This window comes from Volvox carteri (assembly GCF_000143455.1).
Source record: "Volvox carteri f. nagariensis unplaced genomic scaffold VOLCAscaffold_7, whole genome shotgun sequence".
Classification (NCBI taxonomy): domain Eukaryota; kingdom Viridiplantae; phylum Chlorophyta; class Chlorophyceae; order Chlamydomonadales; family Volvocaceae; genus Volvox; species Volvox carteri.
Window position 1 is genome coordinate 1042666 of NW_003307550.1, and position 17201 is coordinate 1059866.

General features: G+C 54.2%; 5 protein-coding genes across 5 annotated transcripts in view; 3 read left to right on the forward strand and 2 right to left on the reverse strand.

Moving 5' to 3' along the window:
- Positions 1-138: 138 nt before the first annotated feature.
- VOLCADRAFT_87974 (uncharacterized protein) lies at positions 139-2079 on the reverse strand (the record flags this gene model as incomplete). The annotated part of the gene is made up of 5 exons (XM_002947719.1): positions 139-264; positions 464-517; positions 1265-1289; positions 1695-1788; positions 1935-2079. Coding segments are annotated over 5 exons (444 nt in total), but the record flags the coding sequence as incomplete, so codon positions are not given.
- A 1129-nt stretch (positions 2080-3208) lies between these two features.
- On the forward strand, positions 3209-4248 carry VOLCADRAFT_87975 (uncharacterized protein; the record flags this gene model as incomplete). The annotated part of the gene is made up of 3 exons (XM_002947592.1): positions 3209-3300; positions 3584-3800; positions 4111-4248. The coding sequence occupies 3 exons, from the start codon at positions 3209-3211 to the stop codon at positions 4246-4248; spliced, it is 447 nt and encodes a 148-aa protein (XP_002947638.1).
- A 1619-nt stretch (positions 4249-5867) lies between these two features.
- On the forward strand, positions 5868-13368 carry VOLCADRAFT_116519 (uncharacterized protein; the record flags this gene model as incomplete). The annotated part of the gene is made up of 13 exons (XM_002947593.1): positions 5868-6029; positions 6554-6645; positions 6981-7044; positions 7742-8072; positions 8332-8417; positions 8801-8857; positions 9543-9609; positions 10107-10165; positions 10573-11196; positions 11445-11513; positions 12153-12301; positions 12703-12889; positions 13327-13368. 13 exons carry the CDS (start codon positions 5868-5870, stop codon positions 13366-13368), a joined length of 1989 nt encoding a protein of 662 aa, XP_002947639.1.
- Positions 13369-14140: 772 nt separating this feature from the next.
- VOLCADRAFT_103553 (uncharacterized protein) lies at positions 14141-16275 on the reverse strand (the record flags this gene model as incomplete). The annotated part of the gene is made up of 3 exons (XM_002947720.1): positions 14141-15069; positions 15533-15674; positions 16268-16275. The coding sequence occupies 3 exons, from the start codon at positions 16273-16275 to the stop codon at positions 14629-14631; spliced, it is 591 nt and encodes a 196-aa protein (XP_002947766.1). The 3' UTR covers positions 14141-14628.
- A 269-nt stretch (positions 16276-16544) lies between these two features.
- VOLCADRAFT_87978 (uncharacterized protein) overlaps positions 16545-17201 on the forward strand; it is a gene marked incomplete at both ends in the record, with an annotated part of 5250 nt that continues 4593 nt past the window's right edge. Inside the window, one exon of the mRNA XM_002947594.1 lies at positions 16545-17070. Coding sequence (XP_002947640.1) covers positions 16545-17070 — 526 coding nt within the window. The remainder of the gene's footprint in view (positions 17071-17201) is intronic.

The window sequence follows — 17201 nt, forward strand, 5'->3', positions numbered from 1 at the left end:
GAGGTGGGGACGCAGAGGGAACGGCGACGCGGAGGTGTACTGTGTGGATGTGCGGATGTGGAGGGTTTCGTGATTGGGGAGGGGAAGAGTTGGGGGAGTGGGGCCCGGCTCGTCAAAGAAGCGTCAGCACTTACTTACCGCGTGTGGCAGGTTTTCGCGTGCAGAAGTCGCAGGTGGGGATGGGGGGTTGTATGACGGATGTGTGCAGGGGGGTTGCGTGATGGTTAGCACAACAGAGATACCAGTGTGCTGCCGTGTCCATGTCTGTGTATGTACGCGTGTGTATGTACGTGTGTGCGTGTGTGTGCCATTCGTTTTGTTTTCGGGTTGTCAGGCGAAAGGTTCAGGTTGCCATTTCGCCATTTGTCGGGGAGAAAAGTTAACGGAATGGGCGCGCGCAGATGTTTGTGTGTGTGTATTTGTTACACATCTGCCTGGCCTGACACCGACTGGGGCACCTAACCGTGTAGCCCATCGGGAAGACCGCCGAAGCACTCTGCTCCAGTTGCAGAAGGGCCTGTATTGTGTGTGTGTATGAAGGGGGAGGGGGAGGCCTAAGTTGGGCTTTGTTTCGATCTTTCGCTGTCTGTTGACGCAACACGAGTGCGTCCTGGCCGCGCTGTAGGAGCTCTGTCGGTAGCTGCCGCCCGTCTGTCCTGGTTTGGTCATCAGGGTGACTTAGCTTCCCACAGAGCCACTGCTGTCTGTCTTGATGTTCCATGCAAAGTATAAAATCAGAAGTGTGTGCGTGTGTGTCTGTTTGTGTGTAGAGAGAGAGTTTTGCTTGGAAGTTGTTGACGATTACGTGATGGTGCGCTACATGACACGTACATGAGCACACGGCACGGCTAAGGTTTTTAAGTCCGAAGGTGGATCGTAAGAGGACTCCGGGAAGGATGTGGTTAGTTGGTTTGCTCGGTCGGTTGTAGGTTGTTTGGTTGCGTTTCTGGTGTTGTTTGTGGCCCTTGTCTGAGTCGGTACGGAAGATGATATGCTGTCTTGTGCAACGGTTGGCGGTTGACGGTTTGTATCTCCAGGTGGGGTTTGGCTGAGGCGAGGTAGGTATGTCGGAGGCTTTGGTAGAGGGGGAACGAGAGAGAGAGGGAACCCGAAGGTGTGCGTTGCGGTTTGAGGAGGCCATTGCGGCCACCTCTTTGGCGATGTGCACGGTTGAGAGTTAAATCGCTGAGAGTCAGAGAACGAGCGCTGCCGTACATTCACCAGACCCTTCCCGAACAAATGCCATGGAGCTGTCCCGCCCGACCTGGAGCTGTCCCGAGGGGGGGGGCCTGAGGGTGTGTTGGCAGCAGCAGCAGCAGCTGGTGGGCTGGGAGGAGCAAAGCCTGGAGATGTGTGATTGTATGTGTGTGAGTGTAGTTTGTGTTCGCGAAGTTTGGAAGGGAAGAGGGAGACGAAGGTGCCTTGCGCTGTCCTTACGCCGGGTCGACAACACCGCCACTCTCACCCTCCGCGCCCCAATCGACTGCAATGGATCTCATCACATCCCTCCAGACTACCACCGATCACGGTGAAGGGGAAACGCAATATATGCGCAGTAAATGTCAGCGCTTATGTTCTGCGGCGACCAGTTTTCTTTTGAAGCTACTACTACTGCCATTCCTGCCGCTGCTGCTGCTGCTGCTACGGGTTCTGAACTGCTGATGCCGCTGGGTCTGTAATGGCCCCCTGCCGACCTTGCCATAGCCACTGCTAGCTGCCAGTACCCCAGTGCCTCTACCTCGGTGTGTGAAACGTCGAAGTATTGGAAAACTGTGATAGACTGAGTGACTGCGCGGTGATGCGTTGAATACGGCGGTCATTCGTTCAGTTGACGATTTGGCGACGGAAGGTTGCGGTACGATTGGTGGGTGTGTCTTTCGTGGACACCGCTGAGGCCGCGCTGTTTCACGCCTATCCGCGCTGTCCCACCGCACCCCCTCGCAAAGGAGAAGAGTCCCCATAAGCAGCAGCTAGCCCCTGTCCGCCTCGCCACGTCACAACAATTTCATGCCACAACAATTTCATGCGACCGAAAGCGGTGGCGACATGGGAGATCTTGACCTCTCGCTCCCGTGCCATGGATTGCAGAGCCGATAGGTATTAGTGGAGTAAGCATACTTGATCTATGGTATGGAAGCGCAGTACTTGGTAGGGTAACCCTTCGGTAGGGTAACCCTGCCGAGACCCCACCCTACCAACCGGTTCGGTCCGGTGACCGATCGGTGACCGGTCGAATGTATGTATGTCATAGGGCCATACACCCTTCTCTCTATCCTTCCACCCCTCCCTTCATACACCCCTCTCCCCATACGCCACGCGCTCCCTCCCTCCCACTGTCCCTCCTTTTCCGTACATCTAGCTCCCTCCGTACATCCCTCCCTCCTCCGACCGTCGGTAATCGACCGGTTGGCTAGAACCCAACCGGTTGCTTCGGTAGGGTAACCAACATTTCGAGATAACGACCAGGTAAACCCGGTGGGACCCCAGCAGGCAACGGCTAACGCTTTGGGCACTTCGGGACGTTCCGAAATCCGAAACCAGGAACAGGGTTCCCAAAACCGACGCGCATGCAGGAATAGGACTATCCGCCTACAACCCCGTACGAAAGCTTCTCCACAGCCCGAAGGGGCCCCCCGGCGGCCGGAGCTGGGAGGATGGCTACATCTATGTTAATTGCAATGTGTAACGTCAGCTTACTTCGGCTGCAGCAGCCGAACCAAGAGTAGTGTCGCGCCACACAACTCTAACAATCTAACGGCGCCGGATTACAGCGAGCTTGTTTTAGAGGTCATGTTCCGAAATGTCACGACCTGGAAGCCCTTACAGCCCACCAGCACCAAGGCGCATCCTGGTGACGCAGTTTTATAATTTCGGACCGTCGGACTTTGGAGGTGTTCGATGAGTTTGGAAATAAAGCGTAGAACCTTAGCGATCGAACCGTCCAACTCCAATCCAATGACGTCGTACATTGAGCCCGTACAAATGACGCCATGCAATGGAAGCATATATATAATCTGCGCCACGACCCCATTCAGAACGAGCACACTTAGCAAGATCACCTGAGGGTGATTTACTGTACATAAACTTAGGGTTTTAGGGTACAGCGAGGGGATATATCTAGGTGCCCAATTTGTGCTGGTAGTGTTGTCCACATTTCTGATCAGCTATGCTGCTTCGACCCACTCCGAAGAGACCACGCCGCGGCATGATGGGCTGTGTTCTTCCCTCCACTTCACTGTTCCTGCTCCTTCTCCTCCTTCCGCTGCTCGCCACGTATGCCGACCAGGGGGCGGACGTCAGGTGAATGTGGGCGAACGAACACTCTAAGAAATGGTGGAATGGAGTCTCCCAGCTGGGACACAAACGAAGAGTAGTCGGCGTGCATCATAAACAGCTAATGTGCTGGCAAACCCTTGCGGACCTGGCCATGTTTGCACTCGCCCATGCCCACTGACACAACGAGCTTCCCGGGCTCCTTTTGTCTTGAACACGTCTTTTGCTTTGTCATGTTATTTGCATGTGTATGACCACCTCTACGATACGCCGCCGCTGAACGGCGGCACGATGTGGTGGGTTCCTGCAGGAGGAGCCTCCTGCAGAAGTCCTGCCTTGACTGGTCGGACACCGCGGCTTCAGCCATTGCGGAGGCCGCCTGTCTCCGTGCCAGCGGCGACTGTCCGCGACCGACCCTGGGGTCGCAGTCGGGCGACAACCCCGCCAACCCGCTGGACCGGCTAGGCGGCAACTGCTACACAACCAACAAGGACCAGTGCCTCACACAAGCCCGGGGCTACATTTCGGTAGGGATAGGAAGAAATTGCCTGTTGAGAGACAGGGTTAGCGCAAAAGCATATGTTGTACTGGTCAAACATGTACGGCACTGAGCTTGCTTCAACACCGGACGGTGGCTTAGCGAGGCAATGCCATGGCTGAAGGGCGATTGTTGAGCTGTATGGGAAGGGAAGGGAAGGGGCAAGTAATACTGTCTTAAATTATTTAAGTAAGATGTTGATAGGTGTTGCCAAACACCTTTTTGATTGAGCCACCTTCAACATCATGTCTTCCATCATCCATCAAAAAGCTTTGACCTTGTTGTACTTCACTGCGCAGGGTGGCTACGGAATGTGCGAGCCTGCGCTCACCGGTATTGGCCCGTGCAGTGACGATGAATTCAACGTCCTCGCTGAGAAGTACCTCAGGAAGCTTTGCGCACAGGCAGGGAATGCGGACCCGCTGACGCTGCCCTGAGTGTGTGGACACACCTTTCGTAGGGCGTAGGTACGCCCCCTTACCATCAGGACAGTGCTCAGCCTTTTACCCGCAACGTCGTACAACCCGCGTTCCTTGTCGAATTCTTATCGGAGGATGCGAGGCCGGCGGACGTACGAGGATGGCCCGATATCTTTTTTTTCGTTTTGTTCAATAAAAGATCCTAGGGAGGGCAGTAGAAGTATGAAGTGTGAAGTATGAAGTATGAAGGCTCGTATTGTTGCTGCCTGGGTCTGGTGGGGACTAGCAGGTCGACCAGGTCAACATATCAACCCATTTTGAAAAATCGAAAGGGTGAAGTCCATCAGGTCCTAAGCCTGTGAGCAGCAGGCTAGATACTGCATGATATCTTACAAATGATTATGTTTCGCTTTATCTTGAACATTTTGTTGCACAGAAGTGCTCGTAAGGAGACGTACTGGCTAGTATGTGAGTTAGCATGTGCAGGATTCAAAATGGCAGTATACCACAATCCGCAGGTGGTACGACGCTATTGTTTTTGCAGACGGAGGTTAATTGTATGCCGTGTCATTTGCTGGTGGGTACGCCTGAGAGGCGTCTAGTGGTCTGCGATGAGTTGCGGTGGTGTTGCTGAAGTCAATGTTGTTTTTTCTTAGTTGACACAGCAAGATGCTTGCGTAATGCTAACCGCTTGATGTCTAATGGTCGGTTAAGCTGCGTAGGCATGAAACCATTACGTGAGGATGTAACGCGCGAGACAACAAGCGAATGACGTGACATGGGCTTTTGCCGTATCGGCGTGCAAGCGGTAATGTCCGGGTTAACTCTTCTCCCTACACGTCAAGCTGGACATCACATACACTTGCAATTTGCATACGGCATAAGTATAACTACTTCGCACTACAGAAAGCTTAAAATAAGTAATGCAGGTCTGCAACCCTGCACGCATTGTCGCTTACTTCGCGTGCGTGCAACCAGCAGCTGTTGTAGCAATAACAATGTCAAGCAGCCGACACTTTCGTGCCTTTAGAGCTGCACTCCATCCACCAGACGAGCAACTGCTACTGTGCTACTCATTCCTTAGACATGGTTACGAAATGCTGCGCTGGAGGAAGGGAGGATAGAGACGCAGGCACCCTTAAGCGCGCGTGTGGAGGAATACGTGGACACAGGGTACATATAAACGTTGGTACGGGAGGACCTTGCAAGCTTGCATGGGAGGCGTAGGTTTAAAAGACACACGGCAGTAGTTCAGTACGGACGCAGCAGTTAGAAACAGGCCACGAACTTTACAGCCAGACACATACTAATTTTAGGCTTTTGCGGATTCAAATTCTGTATCATTCCTTATTGTATAATTGCGAAGCTCTGTTGCGATTTACGGTAGCCCAGGGCTAATTGCTTACACGGAGGCCCCGCAAAGAATCAGCTGACTGATGTTGTTTTAGGCATATTTAGCCTTAAATATGCACCACTTACCTCTGAAATCTGTGATTTGCTGCTATCGGTCATGACGTCGATAGGCTAAGCTAGGCTGTGGAGTAGTCTAACCTAGAATGGCCGATTTAGAGCTAAGCAAGCAGTAACAGCACAACTATTAGGCAGAAAACAGAGAGCACACCGTGAAGCAGGGGACAATGCTTTCGCCACATACGAGCCAGCAGCCACATCTCACGCGACGGGCCACCCACGCAGTCACCTTTGCGTCGCGGGGTAGCTCGGCCCGCGCCCCTGCAGGAGATGCACCGTGGCGCAGTGTTCTCGGACCAGAGAGTCGTCTGCCCAATGTGTTCTGGGGGGTAAGCGAAAAGTACCATCCTAGGGTCCTTCACCTATAGCGTAGGAGCCAAGCCTTGACAGGTGTGTGAGGGGGCTAGGGGGCTCGTCCGAGGGCGGGGTCTGGGGCACGCCGCCCGGTTAAACTTCCCTAGTTTACCCCCCAGCCACCCTGTTAACCTAATCTTGCAACAACCGGAGGCTATAGGGCAGTCTGTGCCCCGCTCCCAGCCTCCCCCTTGAACGACCGCGCAGTCTGGTCCAGTGAACCGCGTGTATACCGGTTGTGCTTCGCATCCTCGGAAATTACTTAACGGCCAGAATGGGGACATAGCTTGCCGCGATAGCCTAAGTGTCCTGGGGCCCCTGGACCGCCAAGCCCAATAATACCGCCAAGCCACTTTACAAGACAAGAAAAAACATCAGGCCTTTGCACTGACTTCCTATAAAAAAAACATGTTGCAGTGCTTCCGGATGCTGTTCCTCAGGTAACCGCTGTCGTGTAATTACATACCTACCTACATACCTACATACGTACCTGCCGCAGGCCGTCTCGCCTGGCTCGCTGAGACGAATGTCGTACTATACGGCACTTCCGCCAGTGGAGCTGTTGGTTCTAGCAGGCGAAGCCACGTACAGGTGCTTATGCGCATAGGTGCAGCTGGACACAGCAAAACCAGAAAAGCGAGACCAGAACCAGGGCAAGGCTGAGCGCGTATATCCCCCAACAAATCGACCTCAGGCAAATCAACCTCGTAGTTCGTCGTCAGCACGTTCGGCGCGTTGGCCCCTCACTTTTTTTTCTGCACGCATGCATTATCGATTCGCGATCTCTTTGGGTCCTGAGCTTACAACGCTACAACTCGTTAACTGTGGCTGTGGGCCGTATGTATGTATGTACGTACGTACGGCAGGTATGTACGGCAGGACACGGCCCTCTGGTCGGCTCTTCATGGCGGTCGTCTCACCACCAGCCGCCTGAAGGACGCACTGGGGCTCCGAGACCAAACTGCATCGCGAGTCGTGGGGGGGCCGCAGGTACGTGTAGCACTAGTAACACAGACGGGGGTTGTGAGAATGATAAGGATTTGGCATATGGTGCTATTAGTCACAGGTGTGACTGTGGATGGCTGTCGACGGCTGTCGTGGCCCATCGGTGGGTCGGACGGCAAACAGCACGATGGGCACGTTGTTGGGTTATATTTCAACGCCACCAGTGAAACACTGCGACCCACGCGAGCCCATCGTGCTTCTGCCCGAGTTTTCATGGTCGGCACGTGCACGGCGGCTGCAAATGCACGGAAATGCAAAAATACCTGGACATCACAGCCCTTCCACATCTCGTTCTGCCGTACTGCCATCATAGCCACCCGTATATGTAACTGCCGAACGGGCCGGCCTCGTGCTGTTCATCATCTACGAGTTTTAAAAAGTCTCTGGGGCCATCTGGGGCCCGAATTTCGCCGTTTCGCTACATGCGCTGCTCAAATATCACCGGGTTGGGAAAGTGAAGGTCCCTTACAAAGTCGGCCTGTCTAGTCTCCCCCTTGTGCAATACCTCCGCTACCGCCGGCCCGCTACGGCTATGGCACGCCCGCCGGTCCGCCCTGCTTGCTCGCATGCACCACCCCTGGCCTTGTCTGGCCCTGCTCGCTTTTACAAGCACCACGTGTAAAAAACCGCCGTACAGTATCCCGAGCTGGGCGTCGTACAGGCCTACACCCACCTGCTACAGCCGCCGTACGTTCCGCCTCCTTCCCCTCTGGGAGCCGCCGACGGCCAACGCTCCGAAACCGAGGCGTTACAGCTCAATGAGGCGGCCCGCTTGCAGTACAATGCGGCGATGGGAACAGCGGAGGGAGAGTCCGCGCCGCTGGAAGAGTGTTTTGAGGGCATCGGAGCGAGGGGAACGAAGGGGATGAAGGCAGAGTCTGGGCGGTCCTGGGCGGGCCGCCCATCTGGCGGCGGTAGCGGTGGTGGTGTAAGGGGCCGCAGCAGAAGTGCAGTTGAAGGAGGGGGAGGTGGTGCGGCGGAGGCGGATGAGGAAGAGGGATGGAGCCGGGCAGGTGCGTGCCGACATTATGTCGGCAGATGGGTGTAGGGACGGTAGTGGACGTTTAGTGCACTGGCGGCGACATTGTGCTGCAGAAAAGACCGGAACGCTTTGCTTGGCTGTCCTATCCATTGTCATGCGCGTAGCCGTTATCTACGTCTGTCTGTCTGTCTGTCTGTATTAGTGGTGCATCGTATATGTACGTGCGTTTGTGTGTTCCTGAACAGACAGACAGACAGACAGACAGCTGTTATTGTTGTGTGGTCCTACAGACCGGCGACGCATCAGCGAGCTGGCTGCTCTGGCGGTGGGCGCAGCGGGAGCTGTTCGGATGCGGCTGCTGTGGGGCACCTTGCAGGTGCGTTGCCAGCCAGCTAGCCAGCTAGCTGGGTATGAAAGTCCGTGTGCATCCGTACACTGTACGTGTGATCGATACACAGCAGCTCTATTTTGCTGCGTGCGTTTTCCCCCTCCCCTCCTCGCACTTCAAAAACTACACCTCAGGGCACCTCTCTCCCGTACAACCATGTTCCCCCACATCCATCCTCATGGGCATCCCCTTCGCGTGCATAATATGACTACGGGGTGGACATGGACTGCATGTATCAATGGGTGGGTGGATGGATGGATGAATGAATGGATGGATGGATGGATGGGTGGATGAATGAATGGATGTATGAATGGATATATGAATGGATGGATGGATGACGGTGGGTGCCCCCCCCGCCCGATCAACCACAGGAAGCGGCGGCTGTAGCCACACTAGCCACTCTGTATCCCGATTCGCAGCTTGAGGAGGTGAGCAAACAAACTACTGTGCGCTTCCCATTGCCGTACTGCTGCGTGACCCGAATTGCCGAGTGTTAACTGACGAAGACTGTAGATAGACTTTATGAACTCAACGCTGTGTGAAGATACCCTTGGAGAACAGTATTCTGTGTGAGTTTGTGAATTTGCGTTTAGCGCTGTCTCGTTTGTCGGTTGTCGCGCGTCAGGGGGGGGGGAGACTTCGCTATTGAGGATTTTGTAGGAGTACGGTTGTAGGTATAATTTCTTAGTTTGTTAATTAGTTGGTAACCCTCATTTCTTGACACCATTCCAGTGTGGGCTGTTAATGTCATCCCTCTGGCACACATATGTCCATTCAGCAGCTCCCCCTTAAGTCGGTGGATTAGGCTCGCCCTTACGTTGCTTCCCTCAGCAATTATCACATTTTCCTCGATGTATCGCAGGTACCGGTGTTTGTTTTTCCTTGATTACGTCGTAGGGCGTAAGGTGACACTCGGTTTCTGTTTCCCGTAACCCGAGCTCAATAATGCCACAAAATCGCGCCACAAAAATCGCTTCCAGGGATGGGGTGGTTGGCTAGTGGGTTGCCTGTATGTGTCGGTCGTGTGTTCAGTCTGGTTGGAGTTTTGTGCCCCCCGCTGTACCCCACTGTATCCCTGTCCGTATGTACGTACGTACGTATGTATGTATGTAGGTGGGCCTGCTCTGCCTGTCGGACCCGCGGAAATGGGGTGTCGAGCCGCACGAGCTGCCCCCCCTCGGTGCGTGTGTATGTTAAGTATGTATGTTTGGGTGGGTGCGTGTGTCAAAAAATTTAAAACATATATCAAATGGAAGATATATAATACACCAGTAATACGTCCAGCAATTCGGTGCATGTATGTGTGGGTGGGTGGGTGCGTGTCGTCAACCCGCCCTTTTAAGGCAAACCACGCACATGTCTGTGAGCAGCAATAGCAGCAGCAGCAATAGCAGGCAATTGACACGTGCACATACAGACAAACTGGTTCCTCAGCGGGTCTTCGCAGACCACTGAACGGATGTGATGGTGCCGGGCCGGGAGCACCGGGGGCACCGGCCGGTGGATGACTGGAGGTGCTCAACGAAACGGGTGCTGGGGCTATCATTGGGGTTCATTGGAGTGCGGGACGGCGCAACGTTTTTCATTATGTTACTTATATCCTTCCGTTCGCGAGTGCTTTGTTTAAGCCCAGATTCCATCCCATCGCTCCTGCATACTACCACTGTGGGACAGCAGGGGCATCCCCCGACGCGCTAATCACACATAATGTTCTCATTACCCGTCGGGACGTTGAGGTACGTGGGTTTTGCAAGTTGGTAGTTGCGAGTTGAAGAAGCACACACACACACACACACGCATATATCTGACCCAGCGGCCAGTAACGTTCAATGGGGGGCCCCCATGCGAAGAAGATCAGTGAGGATTACTAGCCAGCTGGTCGGTGTAGCTCAATTAGTTGGACATAGCTTTCTTCTCTTTTCTCGTGTTGGGTGATGATGGGATCACAGTCGTTGGATTTCTTTTTTTAATCCATTAACCCGGACACACAGCCCTCGGTCTCCTCCGGGCCCTTGGGCTCCCTCATCAGAGCTCTCCACGTACACATACATACATACGTACAGATACACACAAGCGTCTGCATTGCGATGCTTTGTTCGCGACCCGCTCGCCCACCATGCGCTCCCCTCCGGTTGCTTTGAAGGCAGCTCGAGCCGAACTGATGCGGTCGACTGCCGCAGTCAACAGCCAGCAGGTCATACTGGGCCAACAGGGCAGTAGGGGCGCGGCGGCGTCACAAACCATGCGTGAGGCGGCGCATGGGGTGGCCCGTGCCGTACTCCGTGCAGCGCTGGTACGGCACACGCAACCGGCGCTGTCACTGCCGGCAACGACGACGGGAACTAACATCCCGACGGCAACATCAACCATCTTAGGCACTTGCAGCAGCAGTGGTAGTGATGGCAGCAACGGTGGTGGTGCCGTTGGCGGCGGTGGCGCTACAAGGCTCGCGCCATCAGCCACAACACACCCGCAATACCGTGGGGCCAGCAGCTCCCCCTTCACTACGACTGGAACTCGTAGCAGTGGCGACGGCATCCGTACTTTGCCCATGCGGCCCCCCGTTGGGTCGTCTCGCGATGCGCCGCCGCCGTTGTTTGCGTGTGGCTGGGATGCGGCGCTGGATTGGCTGGTGACCGAGCTGCTGCGGCTTAGGTATGACGGTGTTGGCACCGAAGACGACGGCCACGCGGCGGGCCCGTTAGCCTGCCGAGCTCGAGGATTGGACACGGTGATGGCCGTTGTTCAGCTGCGGGAGGTCGTGGAGGTGAGGCAATCCACCACACGCAGGTTTCCAGTCATCTTTTCAATTTTGTCTACTTCCTTTTTTAGTTGTTACCTTTCGTTCAGTTGCAGTTACCTTTTACGTTACTACCTGTTATTCAGTTGGTATCTTCTAATGGCCTTCTGTGGCAACGGCCGGTACCAAGGCAGGCTAAAGGCAGGACATGTACAGATGTATGCGCGCACTTGTATCTCTCTATATATGTGCATATGCACCACCATCACCGACAGGTCAAGAATCACTGTCCGTTCGTGTCCAAAAGCCAGAGGAAGGCGCGGAAGCGCGGTCTCGTCATTGACGTGAGTGAGTGGGAGAAGTAGTGGGGGGCCGGAAGATGTGTAGGATATGAGGTAGGGAACGGCCGGAAACGGCAGAGGTGCAGTCAAGACGACAGCAGCAGAGTGGCATGCAGTGGGGTATCGCCGGGTATCATGCATCCATGCCGATGAAACGGGGAAGGAGTTGTTTGGGTCATGCATTTGTAGGTAGGTAGGTAGGTAGGTAGGTAGGTAGGTGGGCCTGCGGAGATGAGGAAAGCTTGCTTGTGTGTGTGTACGGCCTGCGCGACTGCTGCTACCGCCTGCTGTATGTGTGGCCTGCGTCTAACAGCTCGTATACCGTCGCCGTCCGCCACCCGTGCGCGCCCGTCAGCATGCCTGCCATCCACGTCATGACATCCAAGCAATGGCCCGTGTTAATGGAATTCCGCATTGCGACTCCGCCGTCCCTCAAGCAATTCCGCAGCGAACGAACGTCCCTACTCCTACCTCCGTGCGCTTTTCGCATCTCGCCCCTTCGTCCCTTCGCTCGTCCTTCCTCTGACCGCCAAGTGACGACCAACATTGACCCATAGTGCGTATGTATGTATGTACATGCACGGGGTACCGCTTTCATGTACGACATGCATGCGTCGCACGTACGACATACTGCCGCTGCAGTACGTGGTGCGTGACCGTGGGCCCATCTCCTCGGTGTGGCCTCTGTGGGTACCTCAGCTTCAGGCGCACATGGCGTGCAGCGGGGCGGACAGCGCCCTGCTGCTGAGCCGGTCACCCTCCCGGGGAGTGCGGCTGTTCAGGATGTTCAGGTGGGCAGCTTACTGTGTGTGCGTGTGTACTGTTGTGCGTGTGTATTGTTGTGTGTGTATTGTTGTGTGTGTATTGTTGTGTGTGTGCGTGTGTATTGCATCATGTGGGCTCACAGACATGTGCTGTTGCGCAGTGGGCGATGGTGCGCCATGCCAAGTATATGCTGCCTAGCTAGCATGGCGAAGCAATGCCCACAGTGTGCATGCTCTCTCTCTCCTCTCAGCTGGATGCCTCCTCTCATCGTTTTTCCATTTAAAAGGTGCCTTGTAGTAGCACACTGCCTCCTCATGCAGTTACTTATGTATTGTACGTTCACCCCGCCCGGGCCCCTAACCACCACCCCTTGCCCTGCACCATCTACCGCCAATCTGTCATCACATATATATTCATATGCGGGCAGAGACGACGCCTACATTGAGGCTGCATTTGACATCCTCAGGGAGCTACAATGCAGCCACGTCGCACGCAGACAGCCACCTGGATGTGACCCGTGGGTCGGCAGAGCCGGCTACGAAGACTTCGTACAGCGCACCGTAGCGGTGTCCTTTGAAGCGGAGACTATCGTAACGACATCCGCCACGCCCAAGGTGACCTATCTTCGCTTGGCTTTGCTGCTTAAAGTTCACATGACATGCCTGCTAATCGCTCATTTGCATGTCAGGCGGCGGTAGCTACGTGGCTGCACAGCCTAGCTGCCGCCGCCTGACATGCAAATGCGAACTTGCGACATGGGAACGGGCGATTAGCATTTATAGGATAACTTCTATCACCCCTGCTGATGTGCTGGCTGTTTTTACTGCCATACGTCGTCCATGCAGTAATTTTTGGATTTAGGTGGTGTAGATGTGTAAGCACGGTATCCCCGCCTTTAAGATAGTTGACATACGGCCAGCGGACCTGTCGTACTGTAGAGCATATTGCATGTATGACAGGGTGTTCCTGAGTTTGTCTGAGCTACGCGCGCAATCCATTCCTGCTATCCCCCACTACGGTCCTGCTGCCTAACACGCCCCAATACGTGCAGTTGCCGGGTGCGGACTACGCGGCCTTTTGGGATATGCGGTGACCATCGCTATCCGGTTTGATCATCGCAATCTGGGAGCATAGCTGGAGCTGTTGGCATTGGCGCGTGTGTGAAACGATGTGATTATGTACACATTGTACGCCTGCGAATCGCGGGGTTGGCGGACAAAGACATTGTTTTTTAAACGAAACAACAAGTCGTTTTTGCGTTCCAGCAAAAGAAGCCAGCCAGCTTAGGAGGCAACGAAACCCCACCCACTTCTAGCGCGGTCTTCGTGCGGTTCAGCCCAGCTCGTTTCCCGCCTTTCCCTGGCGGAACGGTGCATGAAGGACGCGCGCAGGGATCATCCTGCATCGGTTTGAAGTTGGTCACCGATGCGGGGCCTGATGCGACCTTGTTTTCCTCCCGAGCAGAACTCAGACGTCGGTGCATAAGGAGGCCCGCGTGCGCTGTTAAGGCTTCGAGCGAGCTGGCCTGAGTTCTCCTTGGTGGTGTTCAGCTATGTATTACGTATGCCCCTGCCCTGCGTCGGTTTAGTTTCCCCCGACAACATTTTCATCCTCTTTCGGTACCAGGACCCCGTAAGAGTCCAAGGGTATGGCTCACCCCCCCTTATATGGTAGGGCCGTGCAGTGCGCCGCCAGTCGGTTCCGGGTTTTGCGTGGCATGGCTTCGGCCCTCAATACGGCAGTGTTGGCTGAGATGTATTCACCGACGATTCAATTACAACGGCGTAGTAACCTCATTCATTCGTTCCTTCATTCAAAGCACAAGTTCTCCCGTTTCATCACATGGTAAAACGCAAGTAGGACTGCATACCATCATTTTACATGTTGAAACGGCGCACTACAAGTGTGAACATGTCCTATACTGCGTTTCCGTTAGCCATCAGTAGATGACTGTGAACGAAGGAATGCTCGTGGCGACCTGCAGCCAGCCGGCTCCGCCTATCTACAGCAACGAAAACATGACAGCTGACGGACAATAACAGACTTCGCAGCCTTTCCGACAAACACAAAGGGTTTATGAATACAAAATCCCATGCTTTAAAGGCCGAGAAGGTAGAATGGTAGGCTGGTAATCCTATACCTCGACAGCTTCCCTGTAAGACAACATTTAGATAACATTCACTATTAACGTACTACTCGTAAATGATTGTAGGCTCCAAATTCAAATGTTCTCACCATTTCAGGTACTCTTCGATTATGAATATGCTTCCACTATATGAGCTTTGAACTATAAACAAGTGTTTCGTATCCCAGGACGACGATGGAGGACCTGCAGCCGAAGTGCGATGGCAGCTTAATCGTATCGCCTCTCTTCGATCACCACGTACTCCTCCACAACCTCTCCGGGGCGGCGTTGGTGGTGCTGGTGATGGTGGTGGGGCGGCCGATACTCGTCGCCACTGCCCATCATCTGTCCCCCCATCATCATGCCGCCACCAGCGCCGCCGTACATCTGCTGCTGATCCGTCATCATGCCGCCGCCGTACATTTGTTGCTGATCCATCATGCCGCCGCCGTACATGCCCTGCTGGATACCGCCGTACATCTGCTGGCCCGTCATGCCGCCGCCGTACATTTCCGGCTGCCACCTCAGCGACACCGATAAAATGCCGTGTTGCTCCATATTGTGCATATCCATAACAGGGACCTGTTTGTTGTCCTGGCCCATTTCCCGGACTCGGGACAAATTAACGGTGGCGATGCCTAGGTTCGGATCTCGACCAATCTCACTATCCTACGGGGGTTAGTAGAAATGGAAGATAGTGCGCAACGAACGAAAAGAAAAAACGAACGAGATCTAGTAAGCCTAATGTCAAAAGCGCCGGGCTTCATCTGCAGAAAGCCTGAAAAGTGGACTTCTGACACGCCAGGACAGGCATATGAAGAAGTTTTGCGTCGTCCTCGTCAAACGCCGACCAATTTGCTCAAGTTAACAGCAAGCAGGCAACACTGTGCGAAAGGGCGTCGTGCATAGATGCATATGGCATGCGCCTCGCTGACGTTGCAAAAAGCTGAAAAGGTAATAAAGTCGCAGAGGTCGCATGTCGCTACTGCAGCCGAGGCGAGCCGAAAGGGCGACCCCAAAAAACACCTGTTGTAGCCAAGCCAAGGTGTCGCGCTAACGATATTAACGGGGGACAGCGTGTGGGCACATAAACTAACGACGCTCTCCCACAGAGCGGATTCGGGTTCTCTACCTTTAGCTCAACGGTGAGATCGTTCTCGTTGCCGATGTTGAACTGGAAGGTCTCATTCCATACGGGGTTCTTGCCGGCCCGGGTTGCAGTTTGAGTCCGATGTGTCTGTGTGCCCACGGACAGAATGCAGTACGGACTCTGCCTGCGCATCAAGAGCCGCAAGAAGCAGGAAAGAAGTGAGATGGCAGCATCGAAAAGGCTACAAAAACTGATGTTGCTTGAGGCCGTATGCTGATAACGCCAGACGTGCGACGAACCGAATGCCTTGCGCAATGCAAGTTAAGGGTGGATGATTTATTTAGCCGAAAGATAAGCTTGCCTGAAAATAAATTCGCGATCCTGGAGACCCTCAGCGAACTCAATAGTTACCGAGAGAACGCCCGGGCACATCGCCATGGCTGAGGAAAGTGATATAGAGTGCAGAACTGGATGAGTTGAAAAGATTATGCTTGCTAATTCAGAAGACTATGATCGAAGCAAAAGGTAACTCCTTTAAATGGCTGGTGTATGTTCCGCTATTGTCCAGGTACGAAGGTCTACGAAGTGGTATGACGTAGACTTCAGGCAGTTGCCACAACTTTAGCTACGCTTGTATAATGTGATTTTGAGGCTTTCTGGCTTTAGCTTTTAGCCAAGGCCATGCCCAAGTGGTATTGTCGCAACATGGTTTTCTCGTCGGTTTTGGAGACCTTGCAACTGCTCTCAAAAAGTTGCTCGGCCATTGGATCCCTGCACCGTATCATACTTCCACTTATTTCACAATAGCCTTTGCATTCGCTTTAAATCTGATGCAAGTGTGAAACCTTACGGTAGCTCGTTTTGGCCACCTGCTCTTCCAAGATAGCGGTGCATTACCACTGGTTGCCACTTGTACCACTTGTACCTGCTGGTATTAAATGGCCGTGTTTCTGGGGATTTGGAGGGTCGTCTGACCTTCCCCAAGGGTGAAGCAGGTGGGAGCATGATTGATCTTTTCGTAGGTTCGGCCGGTGTTCTCCGCCATGCCTATTGGATGCGAGTGGGCGAGCTACTCGCGCCAGATGGTTGGTTCCCGACTGACCACCGTCCAGTGACGCTAGTGCTTGGTCTAGCTGTAGGAGGAACTGGGACGAGTGCCAAAGGGTGCTGCCAAAAGAAGCGAGCAGTGTTTGAGATTTCCCGTTATCGTGACTATGCTGCTCTGTTCACTGATGGATCCCAGGTCATGCATGCACTAAATGGGGTGATCACGGACCTATCGAATGGGGCCTGCAACAGCACGGAGTCGGTGGAGCGCATTAGTACCCTCCTGCGGAAGGTGCTGATTCGAGTATTTGCGGGTCGCAGGCCTGAGGGTATGCAAGCGGGGGGTGGTGCATTATGGTGGAACGAGGAATGCCAAAGCGTCCGGCAGCACATGCTTGCCTGCAGGGTGCGGCTTGGCCCTGGCAGGGTCGAGAATAAGTCAGGCCCCTTGTGGGAAGCATTCTGCAAGGCACGTAACGCAATGAACCGTGCCAAACGTCGTGCCCGAGCAGCATATGATGCAGAGAGAATGCGTGAGTTCGTGGTAAGGTGCAGGCACGATCAGCGCGCACTATGGCGGGCCTTGGGAGGGCAACTCAAGGAGCGTTGCGCGATTGATGACTTGCATGTATTTCGGGATCATTTTGCCACCTTGTTAAATGCA